Source organism: Filicampus tigris, chromosome 1 (assembly GCF_054856515.1).
Source record: "Filicampus tigris isolate MCC_2025a chromosome 1, RoL_Ftig_1.0, whole genome shotgun sequence".
Classification (NCBI taxonomy): domain Eukaryota; kingdom Metazoa; phylum Chordata; class Actinopteri; order Syngnathiformes; family Syngnathidae; genus Filicampus; species Filicampus tigris.
The window spans coordinates 41,224,875-41,242,065 of NC_141217.1; the positions used below are offsets into that span (position 1 = coordinate 41,224,875).

Here is a 17,191-nt window from a genome sequence, read left to right on the forward strand (position 1 = left end):
GCGTTGCCTGTCAGCGATACGGGCCAATGTCAGCCGTCTCTCGAGGTCCCCTTCAGCTGAAGGGGCCCCGGGCCGCCGCCTGGTTCGGCCTGCCCTGCTACGGCGTCTCTGGCTCCAAGGTCAACTTTTGGGGCTCCACTTGAATTGTGGACATTTTCCATTGTCGCCGTGAGCGAGGACGTTCCTGGGCAAGCACGTACAAATCACAGGCGCCATCTTCAGGTGCTAAGCGATGCCACTCCTTGATTGAGTGATTTACAATCGCAGTGGCCCTTTGTGAGGATAATTTGTGGCGCTTTGACATTTCTCAGCACGTCTCGTGTTGTATTTCCTCCTAAATCTTAAGCACATTACAAGCGTCTTTGCTGTGATTCTGTTAACATAATCGCGTTTGAAAATTACACGCATGAAACGTGATCACAAGAGAAAATTCAAAACATTTTCATCGATCAGCTGCAAAGCTTTGTGGCTTGGTCCCAGAATGTTTCATTGCATGTGTTTTTGCATCTTTTTACCCTCTCCGATTTCAAGAGGGATTCACGCAGCAATTTTTGACATCCTCATGATGACTAGATAGATTTTGAGGTTCTTATAACAACATTTTTGTTGTTGCTTTTCAACCAAGAGCGACAATTTTGGGGGGATTTGTTTTGAAACCAAGAGCGACCTAGCGTCGGCTCAGACTTTTATGCTATCGAAATGTGTTCCCAAAGAGTTGCTATGTGAAGTGAGTCACAAAAAAAGATCATTGTAGATTAGAGACTTTGTGAATGCTAGAGGCTGATGGTATTTAGACTGGCACAAGAGACAACGCATTGGCACATTTTTGCTCTTGTCGCAGACTACGTCAAATAATTCCCTTCTTTAAAGTGCAAAACCTGGCAAATTTTCAATATTTGAATAAGAAAAATCAAGTAGTGTATTCGAGGCGAGGCTTCATAATTGTTTAAAAAGAAAAGGATATCAAGCTTGTCTCTGCTCTCAAAAGCTGTGGGCTTCGCTGCAAAATGTGTGAAACCCTGTTAAAAAAAAAAAAAGGATGCTTCTTTGTCCAGCAACTTTCTTTCCCTAGATGGCAATATGTCCCACACTGTCAACTTTCAACGCCTCAATGAGAGGTGCTAGCCACTAGCTAGCTCGCTAGCAAACTAGCTAACAGGCTTCTCTGGCCAGCAGGCGGGCGCTGCGCCCGGCGTCACGGCCTCGCTTGGGAATTCAAATAACTACCAGACCTTAGTGAAATGATCAGAATGGTCAACAGGATTCTGCAGAGCTTGCTGATGAGCAGATCGTTTGATTCGGGTGTGTTGGAGGAGGGAAACCTCTAAAACATGCAGGATAGGCGCCTTCGAGTGGCGCCTTCACATACGACGACTCGGGAGGTTTTCGACTTTAACAAGCCGTCTTTCGGCCATTTTTGTTTTGTTTTGTTTTGTTTTGTGTTTTTTACTACAAGCGTATGGTGCCAGTGAGCTCACTTCACTTCACAACAAGCAGACATTTGGCAGGTAGTGAGCAATTTGTGAAAAAAAGAGAGGCTCTTTCTTTGGCACTGCAGTCAAAGTTAACAGTCAAGCGAAACATAAAAAAGGAGAATTCCACGTGCATTTAAAGCAACCACACAACTCTGCCTTAAAGACCACTAGCTTAATGGGAAACGCTATCGACAGGCTAACAAATGGGATTGCGGTGTTATAACCCTATAAACCAATGGATATTTGAACGCAAACGGTGTTGCAACACATTCGATAGATAACACTGGTTGACAAATGTTTGAAAATGTTTTTAATCGGAGATGGAAGTAAACTTTTCTACATCATTTTTGTTGCCAGGGCGCTGATTCTGAATCTGCCCTGTTTTTTTTTTTTTTCCTCAAGCACATCAGGTTTTCAGAATAACAATCCAATATGTAATGTGTGCGCGTGCGTGTGCGTGAGAGACACTGCCCCAAGGTGGCCAAGGTACGTATGTGCACCATAAGCAGCAGCAGCAGCAGCACAATGTCCATTCAAATGAAGCAAAAAGTGCTTCATTTCAATTTCTTTGCATTCTATGGTCACTTCTGTCTGTTTTTATAAGGTGCGCCATTATAGAGTACTGTTTTCCAATCAAAAACGCATACAGGAGTTGAATCGGTGCTTCTACTTTTATCGTGTGTTTTTATTTGTATTTTTTTAACACAAGCGTGTAGTTGTAGCTAAGCGTGAGTTCTTTTGCCAACTCACGCTGCACGCGGTTGAACTGGGCTCAAGACTCAAACGCGAAAGCTTTGTTGAGCAACATTGCTCACATTGCGTGCGCGTGCGTGTTTGCGCGCGTGCCCCCGCCTCCTCTGGAGTGGTGATCTGTAATTAAAGGTGTTTGCGTGTGGACCGCTTGCTCGCCCTTGCATGAATGTCACCGACTGTGCATGCGCTCGTTGTGCTGGCAGTGATGTGGGCGGAGCCGCGTGTGGGTACTTGTGTGCCAGGAAGTTGCCGAGGTTTGTTTCTAATTGAGTCAGGGACTTGAGCTGGCGAGGTGGGCGTGTGCGTGGGGGGCGGCGGCGGCGGCGGCTGCCGCCGCTGCTGCCTGCTGGCTGCACATCAAAAAGTTCACAGCAATAATCATGCAAATGATGCCAGCGGCCGCATTGTTTCAATAGAAGCTTCTGTCGTCTTCCTCGTCTGATAGCTGCATGGCGTAACACGGGGGTCGTTTGCTTGCACGTTTGGAGACGACGCCCCTTACTACTAGTACAATTCATCATTATAATCGTAATAATGGCTGTTTAATACGGTGGTTTTACATAGAGGAGGTTTCTATATTTGCAATACTACAAAGAAGCTATTTACAGCTAAAATTGTCACATATCTATTTATATCACGCACCACTGAATAATTATGTTACATACACACACTAAATACGTATACTTACACATTATATAACACAAATGATCAAAACAATAATCATCCTTTTTATTATTAAGATTCGTATGGTGCTTTTCTTCAATGTTCCTCACCTGCTAATGTTTGGGGGAGACATGTAAGAGATGAGGTTGAAGAATTTCATTTCAAATGCAAAGGACCGTCGCATGTGTCGTTTTGTCCGTCCGTACGGTAAGTCTTTGAAGTCTTTGGTTTGGACTGCAGCCCTTGTGGCCAAGGTTACTACCCTCGTGAGTGGCGGCGGCCGCGGCGGCGGCGGCCGTGGCGCCCCTTCCGAAGGTTCGGGGCCCCGGGCCATCTTGGCCTGCCCTGCCTGCGGCCTCGCTGGCTGTGACATTTCTCCAGGCTGCCGCATGCTCGCCACGGTCATTTGCACTTTCTGCTTTGAGTCAAGAGGCAATTTCACACTGCAGACGCCTATTGAAAGTCACACGCTCGCATATTGCTGTCTCTGTCTGTGTGTCACGTAACCTCCGCCTGCACATGCAACGCCCACACACATCCTTGCCCAAAATGTCCGCACACATAGCCGGTGTCCTCAAATACACAAGCGCGCGCGCGCATCTACATCACTCCTATGCACAGACTTCCCGCCCACACAAGCACACATGTGTTCGGTCAGACATAAGCCGCTCATACGTCCCACACTCAACAGACACAAAGTAGGAGCCTTACACGCACACACATAAGAAATGTGCTTAATAAAAAAAAAGCTGCTACTTTAAGACTAGATTTCTTTGCATTTTTCCCAGCGGCGTCCACGCCCGTCGACAAACTTGGGGAACGGCGCCGGCTCCAAATGAGGAGGGACGTTTGTGCCTCTTGGTTGTTTCCCCCCTCTTCCAACCCCCCTCTCCTCTCCTCTCCTCTCCTCTCCTCTCCTCTCCTCTCCTCTCCAAAGGGGGAAGTCGGATTGCAAAAGAGCCGCCGGAGTGCTGAGCATGTGGGCTGTCTGGGAGTGGAGAAGGGGAGCGGCGGGGGTGCTCTGACAGGGCGCGGGGCTGACAGGCCCAGGCGTGGGCGTGTCATTGAAATGGCTTTCTCCTCCGGAGGGGCAAACAGAAGAAGAAGAAGAAGGAGGCAAAGGAGGGAGCGGCGAGCTGCGGCACAAACGAAAAGCGAGATATGACGAGGCTGCCTGCCAAATGAGGCGCATGCACGATCAGCAGGTGGGAGGGCGGACGCCAACAGACACAAATAAATTAAAAGTCACGCCTACGCCTGGAAATGATTGACAGGACTTGAGGAGTGGAGAAACCTTGGAAGCTGCCTCCTTCCTTCCACGCTTTGCAAAATCCCACGGAATTCAAGTTCCCTCTGCCGGAACCAGCTCGGCGGAATGTTCGCGTCCGTGGCAAATCTCGAAAAGAACCAAGCGGAAAAAGTCAACCAAGGTTGAGATTGTAAAGAGGGAGTTTGGCGTTAAAAGTGCCAGCCAAATTCAATATGGAGCCTGGCTTCACTAATACCTCCCTCCCTCACTCCCCCAGCTCTGACCAAAGCCACGCCCCTCACTAATTGGCAAAAGTAGCAAAATTGGCTTGGCCCGTGCAGCCCACTTACTTGGATGACGGACGCTCCTTTAGTGTCTCCACGTGTGGTATCCACAATGTGGGCCACACAAGGCCCACTCGTATAACCATAGCTGGCCCGACGATGGACCAGAACTGGTTCCCTATACTGTACCAACCTTAACTGAGCCACTACATGAGCCATATTTGACCCAGATTCTTTTGAAAAAGCCTCAACAGTGTTAGAAACACATCTTTATTTTCCGGACTTGAGAACCACCGTACATAAACTGGAAAACTGCACGTTTTGTTTTTTTTAACACTGAACAGAGTGCAAGAGTCCAAAGTGGGACGCAGCATTTATCCATCCATCAAATTGTTGTCTCCACGGCCTCTTTTCTTCTCCTGCCACCACCATCCCTATCGGGAGCCACACGTGGCCATCTTTAGATCTGGCATCCATTTCCTGGCCTTCGGCCCCAAGGGCTGACACTGAAACATGGTTTGAAATGAACTTTTGGTATCGTCCGGTAATTTGACTACGAAAGACAATCATTCAACTCAAACTGATGTTACGCTGTTCGAGTAAGCGTTTCCCAAATGTTTCCAGCTATGTACACAAAAACACATTTTGTTTTGTTTTTTAATGCTCGGCTATCGGTAGACCTTCCTAGTGGAACGTGGAATTCGACAACAAGGCGGAATTCCTTGAAAAAACGTTTCGGTACAGTATTAGCATGTACAGAGGATGGTTGTTGTTTTCGCTGCAAAGCTCATGTTAGGGGAACTTAAAAAAAAAGATTTAACATGATAGAAATTGGTCATCCAGATTCCCGATGTACGGCATATATGTTTGAAAAAGTATTTCCACCTGTACAAATTACACCGTAAGCGTACTTGACAGGTATGGGCTAGCTTGTAGCGTTCAAAAGATTCTGTCTCATCTAAAAGAACATACAAGTCAGGTTTATTGGTGAGTTGTTATCATTCGCTAATTTTGCGTTTTTCTGTTAGTCGTGAACAGCTATGGGAACGCATTCAGAAAAGATTGACGGCACATGTCAAACCTTGCAAGCTGCCTCCTTTCACGCGTTTCACCTTCTCACTGAATTCCGATTCCCTCTGTTTGAATCACTCGAGTGGAATGTTGACATCAGAACCAAATCTGACAGCAAGTCACCAAGGTTGACGTCGATGACACAGTTGATTTTCCCCCAAGAAGCTCCGTACAAAGTGCTGGGATGTTTGGGAAACAAAGACTTGTGGGAACAAGCAGGCCCAATGTTGACCCACCTTGCCGCGTGGGTGTGTGGACATCTTATTTGCCGTTGGCACTTTAATTTGTTTGCTCCTAATTCTTCTCTCATGCGTGCGTGTGTGCATGTGCGTGCGCGTGTGTGAAGCGGGTGAGGAAAGAGGTCAAAACAAGCTGGCGCTCCTTTGCCGTCTCCTGTTCGACTACGATGGATTGGAGCCTGTCTGCCTCACTCATCTAGAGCAACACCATGTGGGAAGGTCATATTAGCAGAACAACACACGCTCGCGCACACACGTTCACAAGAATTCAGAAAACGATTTAGATGTAAAGGACGGTGGGTGGGAAAAAACTATACTATTGTTTCATCTATTCAGACAGACAGAGAGGCAAATGGCTTGCTAGCTAGCTAGATAGATAGCTTGCTAGCTAGCTAGATAGATAGCTTGCTAGCTAGCTAGATAGATAGCTTGCTAGCTAGCTAGATAGATAGCTTGCTAGCTAGCTAGATAGATAGCTTGCTAGCTAGCTAGATAGATAGCTTGCTAGCTAGCTAGATAGATCGCTTGTTAGCTAGCTAGATAGATAGCTTGTTAGCTAGATAGATAGATAGCTTGCTAGCTAGCTAGATAGATAGCTTGCTAGCTAGCTAGATAGATAGCTTGCTAGCTAGCTAGATAGATGGATTTTGTGCTTTAGGGCCTGAGAGCATTTCAGTAGTGTAGCCCAAAAATTTTTAATACTATTTTAAAATGTTAATTATTTTTAATAAAATGACCCTGACACTCCTCATCTATCTACAGCAGGGATGGGCAACTCAATCACTTCTACAAAAAAAAACACAGATAAACATTCAAAGTAGGTTTTCGAGAGAAAACGGGGGGCGGGGGGATCTTGGAAAAATAGGTCAAACCAAAATATGAAAAAAAAAAAGGACTGCAGTTTTAAGATGTTATATCACCAATCACCACTAGATGGCGTATGTGTCCTAATCATTTGTATACAGATTTGGAATTATGTGCAGGAGGAACACAATAGCGCAATAAAAGGGAAATATTTGAGTGAGTTGATTTTTGAATGCACAAAATGAGTTCTTACACTTAACGAGAGAGAACCCTTTGCAGTGGGGGGACACACACAGTGTTGGTGGTTATTTTGTTGTTTGCTTCAAACCCTTTGTTGTTTGGTTCGAATCGTGGTTCTGATATACAATATTTTGACCTCCTCGACCCTTTGACCCTTTTCTCGTATTTCCAAGCCACGTTAGTAGCCTTTATATTTTGAAAGTGTGCCATTTGTGTGAAAATGGGCAAAGTGCAGTTGATGCATGAATATAGTCATGGAAATATGTTGAGAAGAACTTTGAGCGTGTGGCTTGCAAAAGTCCTTTTGTGTCTGTGGGCGTGTAACCTGCTCGTGTTTGGTATTCCGTGCAGAAAGCCTCCCACGCCCGGTGTGTCCACCCACGCGCGGATTTGCGTCACACGGGGAGCAGCGTGGGCGCGAGGCACACAGAAGACTTGAAGGCGTGGAGAGAGGGAGAGAGAGACAGAGAGACAGAGGCAGCGGAATATCCCCACAAGTCAAGTTACGGGCGTGGAGCAAAACAAAACAGGAAAAGCTGAGACAAAATAAAAGCTCGGGCTGACTTTCTGGAGTTGCTTTGTTTGCGTTCGAGAGAATTACTTGATTTAGTTTTCCCAAACCGACCACCACCCTCACAATCCGAGCACCAATCAAGCAGAACGACCACGTGTAACCCTAAAAGCCGTAGGAATTAAAAAGTTGACTCTTTTTGACCCCCAAAAAGTCGGGAAAAAAGTAGTACTATTGTGCTATTTTAGTCAGTTCAAATGACGGTTGGGAAAAAAGCCATATTTTGTTTGTATGGTTAACGTTGAGGTCAATGTTTGGGTTGCTGCTGTCCATCAATGTGGATATTTATATGAACCTAGTTTTGATGCTATTCTTGATGTTACACACCATAGCAGTGTTTACCAAGCACTTCGTGATCATCCCAAATCCAAGTTGGCAGAACAATGAAATGCTCTTCCACTAGATGGCAGAAGGTCCAATTCATTGTCATCCTTGCGCCGGAATAATAGCTTTGTTTCAGGAAGTATTGGAGTATTTGAGAGATCATCATTATTGGTGATATGCACCATCTTAAACTTTGCTTTGGTCTGCTCACAATATGACCGTTGTTTTTCGTTTGTTTGTTTTTGTTGTTGTTGTTTTTTTACAAGTTAAACATGCGTTATTTGTGATTTTGCTTCCGAGAGCCCGAAGCTTTTATTTGCTAAAACAAGCGGAAGTGCTTGTGTGTGTGTGGTTTTTTTTTTTTTTTTTTTTTTGCTGCGTGTGTGTTCAGACAGCTTGGGAATGGAGAGACGGAAGACAAGAGGAGAGGACTAGAACACTTATTACACGCGCAACACACACTCGGAGGAAAAGGACGCACGGAAGTCTTTGTTTTTTGCTGATTTTCTGCGCCCGTTTGCGTCTCTTAGACAGTAAAAAGTTGAAAGAGGAGACTCTAATGCAAGCGCGTCTCTTCGCTTGAGCCAACAAACAAGTCGCTCATTCGCCGTCTTTCCCCCCCCCCAAGTGTACATTATCCGTCAATTCTTGCCATTGGCGTCCGCGGCTTTTGGGCGCAAGTCAACGCTGCGGGGCTGTTTGTCGGCGAGCTTTCCTCTTGCAGACTGGCAACCGGCCTTCGTGTGGAGGGAGGAGATCGGAGCGCCACACGAACGCACCAAAGGGGCCCAAACGACGGCAGGTACGCACAACTCCAGAAGTGCACCAAACGGCGCGCTTTACGACTGTGTGGTGCAAAACGCACATGCTGTTGCACAAATCGGCGCCACGTCAAATTGAATCGACAACCACAACGAAACGGACGGCAGACGTGCAGTTGTCGGACTTTGAATGAATGAATGAATGACTGACTGACTGAATGAATGAAGATAGGCTTTCCTCGCCTTTATCTGAGCCAACATTAGAACAAGGCACACCGCCAAACAACATTTCGTCCAATTGCTCGCAAATAGTGTGGGCATGTTGAGTTTACTCAAGAAGACAAAGCTATTCTTCATTTGTGTGGTATGAATGGCAACAGTTGGAAACACAGGTTAGTTTGATCTTGTGCCTTCCAGTGGAAGAGCATTTCATTGCTCTGCCTCTGACTGGCCGTCGCTGAGATGGATAGATACGTTATTTGTAAGAATTTTTATTTATTTATTTACTTAAAAAGCACTTTTCCGACCTGTTAAATCAATTTGATCATTTCCCGCTGGTACCACCAAACAGTGGTTGGGAATCACTTGATGAATTGACTGTACGGGCGACATTGACAGCAAACTGCTCCACGCTTACTGTGCACGCTGTTGTATAATAATGCAGTACAGTACTGCAAATTTGACAACATGTTTGCAGATGCTAAAATGACGCCACCAGGATGGCTAAGTGTTAGCAGTCGCCATGGTGATGTGGTTCCGCGTGCGTGATGGGAATTTCTCGTGAATCAGTGGATTCCAAGTGTCTCTGCGTTGTGAGCAATGAAATAAATAAAAGGTGGAATTTGTGAATCAGTATAGAGTGTACACACACACACACACACACGCACGCCGGTACTAGATTTGTGAGTTGGAGAGTGATGGGCGAACAGCTTTTCTGTATGCAAGACAAAATCTGAACAGTTTACATGACCGCAACCGCTGAATCGGAATGGAATTCCAGTCCGATTCGGCCTTTTCATTCCGTTTGGTCATTCGGTTCCTTTTCGGAAAACATGGCTCCGTCAAGCTATTCTTTTCTCTCTCCTTTATGTCTACGTGTTCAATTTGATGGTTTGTGGCCAGAATGGTAAAAATCCAAACTGCACTTGGTGTCTTGCGGCACACAAACGCTGTTGCAATCTTAGCAGCAACTGGGCCGTCTTGTTTCAGACCGCTTTTGTGCGTTTCCCAGCCGGGGCCCCTGCCATGCTCGCTCGGGCCTATTCCAGCCTCGCCTGCCGCCACCTACACATCCCGCAGGGGTGGAGAGAGGCATGCGGTCCTCCCAGCAACTGTGCCGAGATGGTGCTCTCTCCTCTTGTGCAGCGACAATAAGCTTCTCTGAGGACTCGGGGTCTCTTCGAGACGGAGGCTCGCTTGTGTGCATGCCCGTGGCATCGACTCCAACATGGCTCATGTCGTTGGCCCGCATTGTGGGCCAACGCTTGCTTCATATCAGACAGGGCTCGCCTACTTTGTGTCTTCTGTGAGATACTGGACTTTCTCATGCGGAAAGTGCCCCCGAGAGCTCCTCCCGTTTAGTAACATTTACCGGCATTGTTCAACAAGTGAATGTAGGCCTGTTTTGGACATAAAACGCATTGAAATTGGTTAAAAAAAACACACGCGCACAGTGTCAAGTAACTTAATATTCACCAATAATTAAGTTGGTAAAAACAAAAAAGCATAATCCCACCTGTGTATGTATTTTATCATTTCAAAAAAAGGGGGTAAAAAGTCCTGTACGTTGTTATTCAGCACCACTAATACCAATTGAAAAAAAATGCAAACTCAAATGATGTTTGCCAGAATGCATTCAAAGAATTTCAAAGCAATGTATGCAGCTTTACGTGCATTATAATACTTTAAAGATTTATAAACCATGACATGATATTGACCAATGTGAATGAACAAAAATATATACAGCGTGATGTGCATTTTAATGGTTGGAGAAAGAAAAACTGCCAACAAGAAACACGTCCCGCGTCATGAGCCATTTCCAACATGACGTGTCATACGTTGACATTGTGTCTACCCGGCCAAATGTTTGACTGACAGCTAGCTGACGAATAATGGCTGAGTCTCGGGGGTGGGCGCGATAGCGTCGATTTTGAATGGCTGCAAATTGGAATTGACTTGACCTAGTGACGAATCAAACGTGTGCTGGTGTGTTTTCGATTGGGAAGACCTGCTTTCCATGTGGGATGGAAAGACGGGAGGAAGGGAGGAAGGGGAAGAAATTCTTTCTCTTGCCGCACTTGCTTGTTTTCCCTCGTTCACTCAGCACTCAAATAGTAGCAAAGTTTGTTCCGTGAACACCCCAGAGAATCAAGCGTCAGGTTCCGCCACTTTCCGGTTGCTCTTGTTTTGGCTGTGAATGTGGAGATGATGAATTTGCCGCCGCCACTGCTCAGCGCACGGGCGGAGGCATTGTAGTCGCACACATTTCCTGCTGCCGGCCACCCCAAAATCTTGGAGAATCCTGACTTTGGCCTTTTTCCAAAAAGATAGAATTGCTTAGAGAAGCACCGATGATGATGATGATGATGACGGAGTACGTTTTTCTGCACGCGGCCCTGCATGGCGGAAAGACTTTGGACACCTCTGATGTCAAAGAGCAGGCAAAGCGAAACCCCCCAAAAGCAGTAAAAGTAGCGTCCGTGATTTGCGAGCGGCTGTGCTAACGGCGTGACCTGTCCCGTCTCCAGTCATGGCGGCGGTGTTGCCCAGGACGCTGGGCGAGCTGCAGCTCTACCGCATCCTCCAGCGAGCCAACCTGCTCTACTACTACGAGGCCTTCATCCAGCAGGGCGGCGACGACGTGCAGCAGCTGTGCGAGGCCGGCGAGGAGGAGTTCCTGGAGATCATGGCGCTGGTCGGCATGGCCAGCAAGCCGCTTCACGTGCGCCGGCTGCAGAAGGCGCTGCGCGACTGGGTCACCAACCCGGCCGTCTTCAACCAGCCCCTCACCTCGCTGCCCGTCTGCAGCATTCCCGTCTACAAGCTGCCCGAAGGCTCGCCGGCGCCGCCCGGCGCCCAGGACCGGCCCGCCGTCAAGATGCCCAAAGCGCCGGCGGCCGCCGCCGCCGCCGCCTGCTCCGACGCGGCAAAGCCGGACGCGGGTCGGGACAAAGGCTCGGCGGGCTCGCCGCCGCAGGGCGGCGCCGAGGCCCGCTTCTGGTCGGGGCACAGCAACGACAGCGAGCGCAGCCTGTCGCCGTCGGACCTGGGTTCGCCGTCCTCGCCCAGAGACGCGCTGGAGGCTCTGGACGCGGCCGCCGTGCAGTCGGTGCTGGAGTGCGTGGACAGGATGGCGCCGGGGCTGGCCAAGGCCCACCTCGCCGAGGTCAAAGAGCAGCTCAAGAGCAACAAGAAACTGGCCAAGATGATCGGCCACATCTTTGAGCTGAGCGACGACGACCCGCGCAGGGAGGAGGAGATCCGCAAGTACAGCGCCATATACGGACGCTTCGACTCCAAACGGAGGGACGGCAAACATTTGACGCTGCACGAGGTGGGACCGCCGTATCGCTCGAGCGCGCCAGCCCGATTTGGGCTCACGCTGGTCTAGCTTTTTTTTGGCTTTGGTTTTTTTTTTCCCCCCTTACCGCGCAGCTGACGGTGAACGAGGCAGCGGCGCAGCTGTGCATGAGAGACGCGGCCCTGCTCACTCGCCGGGACGAGCTGTTCGGACTGGCCCGGCAGATCTCCAGAGAGGTCACGTATAAATACACCTACCGCACCAGCAAGTAAGAGTCGGCGCTCCGACGCCTCCTTTTCTGCCGCGGAGAACCACGCTCGCTGAGTTCGCCGCTTGTCCTCAGGTCTCGCTGCGGCGACCGAGACGAGCCCTCGCCCAAAAGGATCAAAAGCGAGGTGAGTTTTCGGCCTGGCCTTGCGGGGATTTTTAAACAAGACCGCACGCATTATGGAGAAGAAAGGGGGGGGGGGGGGGGGAGAAAAAAAAAAGAAAGAAAAAAGACCCCTTTGAGAGGGAGAGAGAACACAGTTTGCAGCGGCCCGGCTATTTGAAGACACCGAATCAGTCGCCGTCATTTGTCTCAGGTTGTTGAATCAATTCAATTCAGCTATTCGCATGGACGCTTGCCACTTTGCCTGCGGGACGGACATGATCCTGGCCTGCCCGGTTATCCGACGAGCAATCAATCAAATGCGCACGTGCAAAGCTTTCGTCAAGTAACGGCGATCAAAGAAGAGGAGCTGCGCACGCTGTCAGTCAAGCAATGTCTCCGCGGCGCTTCCTCAGGAGAACTTCTTCGACATCCAGGAGGCGCTGCAGGCCATCCACATGAGGCAGGAGATGCTCAGGGAGCAGCTGGCCTGCGCCAAGTCCAAAGGGGACGAAAGCATCGGACGCAATCTGCAGGTACGACGCCGAAGGTCCTCGGCCGTCCAAATCGGGTCGCTTTCCACTTTGTCGTGCGTGTTCATTTTTCAAATATTTTTTTCAAAAATATGCCAAAGCGAGCTCATTGTAAACACCGGGGGGAAAAAATACACCTCTTCTCACAAAAATCTGGCATTCGACCAGGGCTGTGCAGACTTTTTCTATCCATTGCAAGTACAGACTGCGGATACTTTAGCCAGCGCCGCTGATGGTTCAACTTTTGATTCCAGATTCACTCACCGGGCTGTTGTTGTTGTTTGTGCGCGCGCGCGTCCTTAGATGCAGCTGGAGCGTCTGCTGGCCAGACAGATGGAAATCCTCCAGGATGCGGCAGTCCAGGAGCGACTGCAGGCTCTGGACTGGAGGATCCCCCCCGCTGCCTTCAAGTACCTCACCAGCGCCCACAACACCAACGGCGTCGCCAGTGACTCCAGCAAGGAGAATCAAGGTAAACATTTCCTCTCTGGGGTTCATATAAAAAAAAATTAAAAAAAAGAAAGGAAAAAAAAAACCTCTGCATGAAAACCGCTTGCTCTGATTTTGTTCCTTCTTTTGAAAAAGAAAGAAAAAAGCGTGAGTATTCAAGTTTTGTCTTCAGGGCTCATCTCCTCTTCCTCCATCAGCCACTCCGACAGCTTCTTCTATCGCTCTTCCCACAAGTCCCACAATGCACCTGTAATTAAGCCGCCTACACATGTTTACCCCCAGCCAGTTGCCCCCAGGCGGTGTCGCTCTCTCTCTCTCGCTCGCTCGCTCGCCCTCTGTCTGTCTAGCTCGGTCTCCTCCCTCCCGCTTCCTTCTGTGATTTCATGACGTCGTTAGCACGGATTTGAAATGGCAAGGCGAGGCAACTTTTGTTTTTTCCACAGCGCGTTTGATACACAGGGCAACTCAATGTGCTTCGCACAACCAAGCAGAAGCGCAACATCGAAAAGCATGAAGAGAACAACGGAAGACGTTAGCAGAGCAAAGAGAACAAAAGTAGCTTATTAAAAAGACTCAAAGAAACGTATTGACGACATTTAAGCACATTTCAAAGTTAAGGACAGTAGCTTTCATCGATTCATAAAAGACAGTTGAGTGAAATTGATTTCAAACAAAAAAAAAAGGAAGTGGAAGAAAGCATAGTTTTGAAATGTGTATTTCAAAGCATTCAGACCGTCTGACTTCACTTCTGGTGGCAACTTACTCCGCCGTTTGCATGCAGCACAACAACTAAACGCCGCTTGGCCACGTTTGCTTCGCAAGCCCCGCTTATTCAATCGGCGTTTCCTTCACGCATCGGGCGATTTGTTGAGCGGCAGCGGAATTTTCAAGTCGACGCCACTGCTGATAAGGAGCCAGCGGAAAGTGTTTGGCAGCGGACTGACGTGTTTGTGCAGCGTCCGCTTCAGCTGCCGGAATGACCCGAGCCTCATCGTCCTTCCTCGTGTTCTCCAGACGAGCGGCCCGTCAACTTGCGGGTGGTGAGCCAAAGCATGCAGGAAGGTGAGCTGCCGTTAGGCAAACAGCTGGCCAACGAGCTCAAGCGTCACCACAACCACAACCACGGCGGCGCGGACGAGACCAAAACGCCGGCAGCAGGTCCGTGCCCGCTCATTTGATTGGCCGCCCTTCATTTCCTTCTCCTGGCATTTCTCTGCTGACGCCGACTTTGCCGATGTTTGCTTTCCTAGAAAACGGGATGTCGCAGCGGGCGGCCGGCGGCACCGCGGAAAAAAAGACCATCAAGTCAGAACCCGAGGACTCCACATAGTGCCTCCCGCTTGCTGTGCTGCTCGTATGCAGCTATTAGCCGTCACTCGAAACTAAGCAAGCAAGCAAGCAAGCAAGCAAGCAAGCAAGCACAGCCGCCGCAGTCGAGCCTTAACAACCAACGTTGCCTCACCGAGAGCATTTATTTTCCTTCATTTGGTCTTTGTGTCAGTGCCAAAGCATCAAGAGAGCACAAAGACATGCCCCCAGCGCGCTCGGCGCCGGGTCGTCCCTCGCCGAGAAATGCGTTCGTTTTCTTGCCGACATCCGTGCCGGGCCTGAACCCCAACTCGTCCTCCGCCCTTCTCCCTCATCAACGCTTAGCGGGCGTCGGGACCCAACGGCTCGGACGGCCACCGTCACGAGACCGAGTTTGGCTGCGGTCCCGGCATCGGGCTCCTTTCCTTTATTTGGGGGAGGACTCCGTCCCTACTCTGGCTTGTCTCGTGTACTGTGTGTATTTTTGGGAGATGATTTGAGAGCGGCAGCGGGGCGGCCGCGTTCCGGTCCTTGCGTCGTGTCACGCTGCCGGTCGAGTCCAGAAGCGCACATCTGCTGAGCCGACCGAGAGTCCGAGAGTCCGGGACCGAAGATGTGGCGTCGCGCCGCGCCGCGTCGCGCCAGGGCTCGCCTTCAGCTGCGTGACTGTAAATAGTTCTGTGGTAACAAATTGTGTTGGCCTAATCTCAAGCAGGGTTCTGCTACGTCAAGTGTAACTTTGCTGTACACGTTGGTGTCAAGTGTTCGTGTGTGTGTGTAAAAAACAAAAGAACAAAAACAAAACCTTTCAGTGTCACGGAGGGAAAAAAACGAGAGCCGTCTTTCCGCTAGCTATCTCTTAATGCATATCTCACGCGTGTTGCTGTTTACCCGTAGAAACATTCCCAGAGTCGTGTGTGTGTCCTGATGACAAGTTGGCGGACCAATGCAATATCTTTGTATGTGACTAACATGTGCGGATTGTTTTTGTGACTGTATGTTTGTCCTCCAAAGATGCGAACGTTGTCTTCACGTGCGGCACACTGTATTTGTATTTAAAGGTCGGTCATGGTTACATGTCAAGAAACTAGTGAGGACTCACGATGATGTTGTGATGTTTCCAGTGGAAGCCTTGTCGGCCTCTCCTCGCTGTCTCCTCGCAATGATAGATTAGGCTCCACCTAGTTATGCACCTGTTTTCCTTTTTTTTTAAACACTAATATATTTTATTTGTTATACAGCACATAACATTAAACTTTATTTTTTGAACCCTATCGTGATGAATGCTCTTTGTCAGTGGCTGCAAGCTTCCTGCATCTCCCTCCCGTCCTCCCGTGAGGGGTTCTAGTTCCTCCCTTCTGACCGCCAGGGGGCGGTGCTTAACGCACTGAATGTTCCCTGCGCATGCGCCGCCCCCTGGCGGTCAGAAGGGGCTCATAGAACCGTAGTTGCGGACTTAATTTGGCTTTTATGGCTTTCATTGATCTTTCTTCTTTGCTGCGCAGGCGCTGGAAGTTGATGATGATACGCTAGGACACACTGTTTGGCCCGCGGGCAAAAAAACGGGACGCTAGGGGTTTAAAGACGGCCTATCTCATCGTATCTTCTTCCGTTTCAGATGTCCAAAGAGTCTGTGGCTACCGTGAAATATTTGATGAAACATTTCAAACGGCTCTTTCGTCAGTGTGGACTATGGACAAATTCCGAGCTGACGTCAAAATGACGTCACGGGTCAAGTCGGTGAAATCAAACTCTCCGATCGTTGAAAAGCAGTGAACCTGGAGTCGTTGACATTTGATTTATTGGTGAGGATTACGTTGATTTCAAGATGTGATGAAATGTCGTTCGACTACTATAACAATCTGCCAAAAGTGAGATGTTCATCCCCCTCGACAACGAGTCTTACCGCTTAAGAAGTGATCCCCACAAAGCGCTGCGGTCTAGGCTAGTGTCTAGGGTCTAGAGTCTTCCGTTCCGAAGCGTCCACTCCCACACTCTTCACTCCTTTCACCCACTTTCTCCAGCGTTCACGGTCCACACAGTAATTGTGATGAACCTGTTTCACGTTTTAAGTCAGTTTTATTGTGAAAAGCTTAACAGAAAGTGCCCCTATACGGTAGCTTGTGAGAAATGAAGGTAAGCAAATTGTCCTCCCACCCCGTCCGTCCTCGTCCTTTTAAAGCGCTTCCGTCCTTACGTTCCGTCGATTTGCCGCCCCCCAAAAAAAAGATTAAAAAAAAAACAAACTCGTGCACTCATAAGCATTATTAAAGATCATTAAGATTGAATTGTTCACGACTGTTTGACCAAGATAGCGTTTAGCTGCAACACAAGACCATTGTGATGTGATGAAGATGATGATGATGATGATGCCGAATGGAGCAAGCCAGAGGACATCAGGAGACTATTTAAGATGGAGTAATAACGCAATACTATTGAGTTTCATTGTTTGCGTTTTAACGCAATTATGTTTTCACTTTTTATCAAATCATTGCCAAATAACGCAAGGTTAAGAGGAAACAAAGACTTCCACTTCCGGGTCGTTTAAATGTATACGCTGGTAGAGATTTTTATAG

At 48.6% G+C, this 17,191-nt stretch overlaps 1 protein-coding gene and 2 long non-coding RNA genes across 4 annotated transcripts; 2 read left to right on the forward strand and 1 right to left on the reverse strand.

Annotated features, from left to right (window-relative positions):
- Positions 1-4,742: 4,742 nt before the first annotated feature.
- Positions 4,743-5,793, reverse strand: LOC147154130 (uncharacterized). Its single transcript, XR_015088244.1, has 2 exons — positions 5,506-5,793; positions 4,743-4,930 (listed from the first exon to the last, which is right to left on the reverse strand). It is a non-coding gene; the product is annotated as an uncharacterized LOC147154130 (long non-coding RNA).
- LOC147154131 (uncharacterized) lies at positions 5,382-7,341 on the forward strand. Of its 2 annotated transcripts, XR_015088243.1 has the most exons (3): positions 5,382-5,743; positions 5,842-5,953; positions 7,130-7,341. It is a non-coding gene; the product is annotated as an uncharacterized LOC147154131 (long non-coding RNA). The 2 variants fall into 2 exon arrangements; XR_015088242.1 differs by having other exon boundaries at positions 5,382-5,953.
- Positions 7,342-8,024: 683 nt separating this feature from the next.
- On the forward strand, positions 8,025-15,889 carry LOC147154132 (NGFI-A-binding protein 1-like). The gene is made up of 8 exons (XM_086041907.1): positions 8,025-8,475; positions 11,182-11,987; positions 12,089-12,222; positions 12,298-12,349; positions 12,741-12,860; positions 13,161-13,329; positions 14,322-14,465; positions 14,558-15,889. The coding sequence occupies exons 2-8, from the start codon at positions 11,184-11,186 to the stop codon at positions 14,635-14,637; spliced, it is 1,503 nt and encodes a 500-aa protein (XP_085898033.1). The 5' UTR covers positions 8,025-8,475; positions 11,182-11,183; the 3' UTR covers positions 14,638-15,889.
- The last annotated feature ends 1,302 nt before the right edge of the window (positions 15,890-17,191 follow it).

Excerpts from the sequence above, each read along its gene's own strand:
- LOC147154132 (XM_086041907.1), top strand. The coding sequence starts at position 11,184 with ATGGCGGCGGTGTTGCCCAGGACGCTGGGCGAGCTGCAGCTCTACCGC. Across the intron at positions 12,223-12,297 it reads TACACCTACCGCACCAGCAA|GTCTCGCTGCGGCGACCGAG; the intron begins GTAAGAGTCGGC and ends GCTTGTCCTCAG. Across the intron at positions 13,330-14,321 it reads CTCCAGCAAGGAGAATCAAG|ACGAGCGGCCCGTCAACTTG; the intron begins GTAAACATTTCC and ends CGTGTTCTCCAG.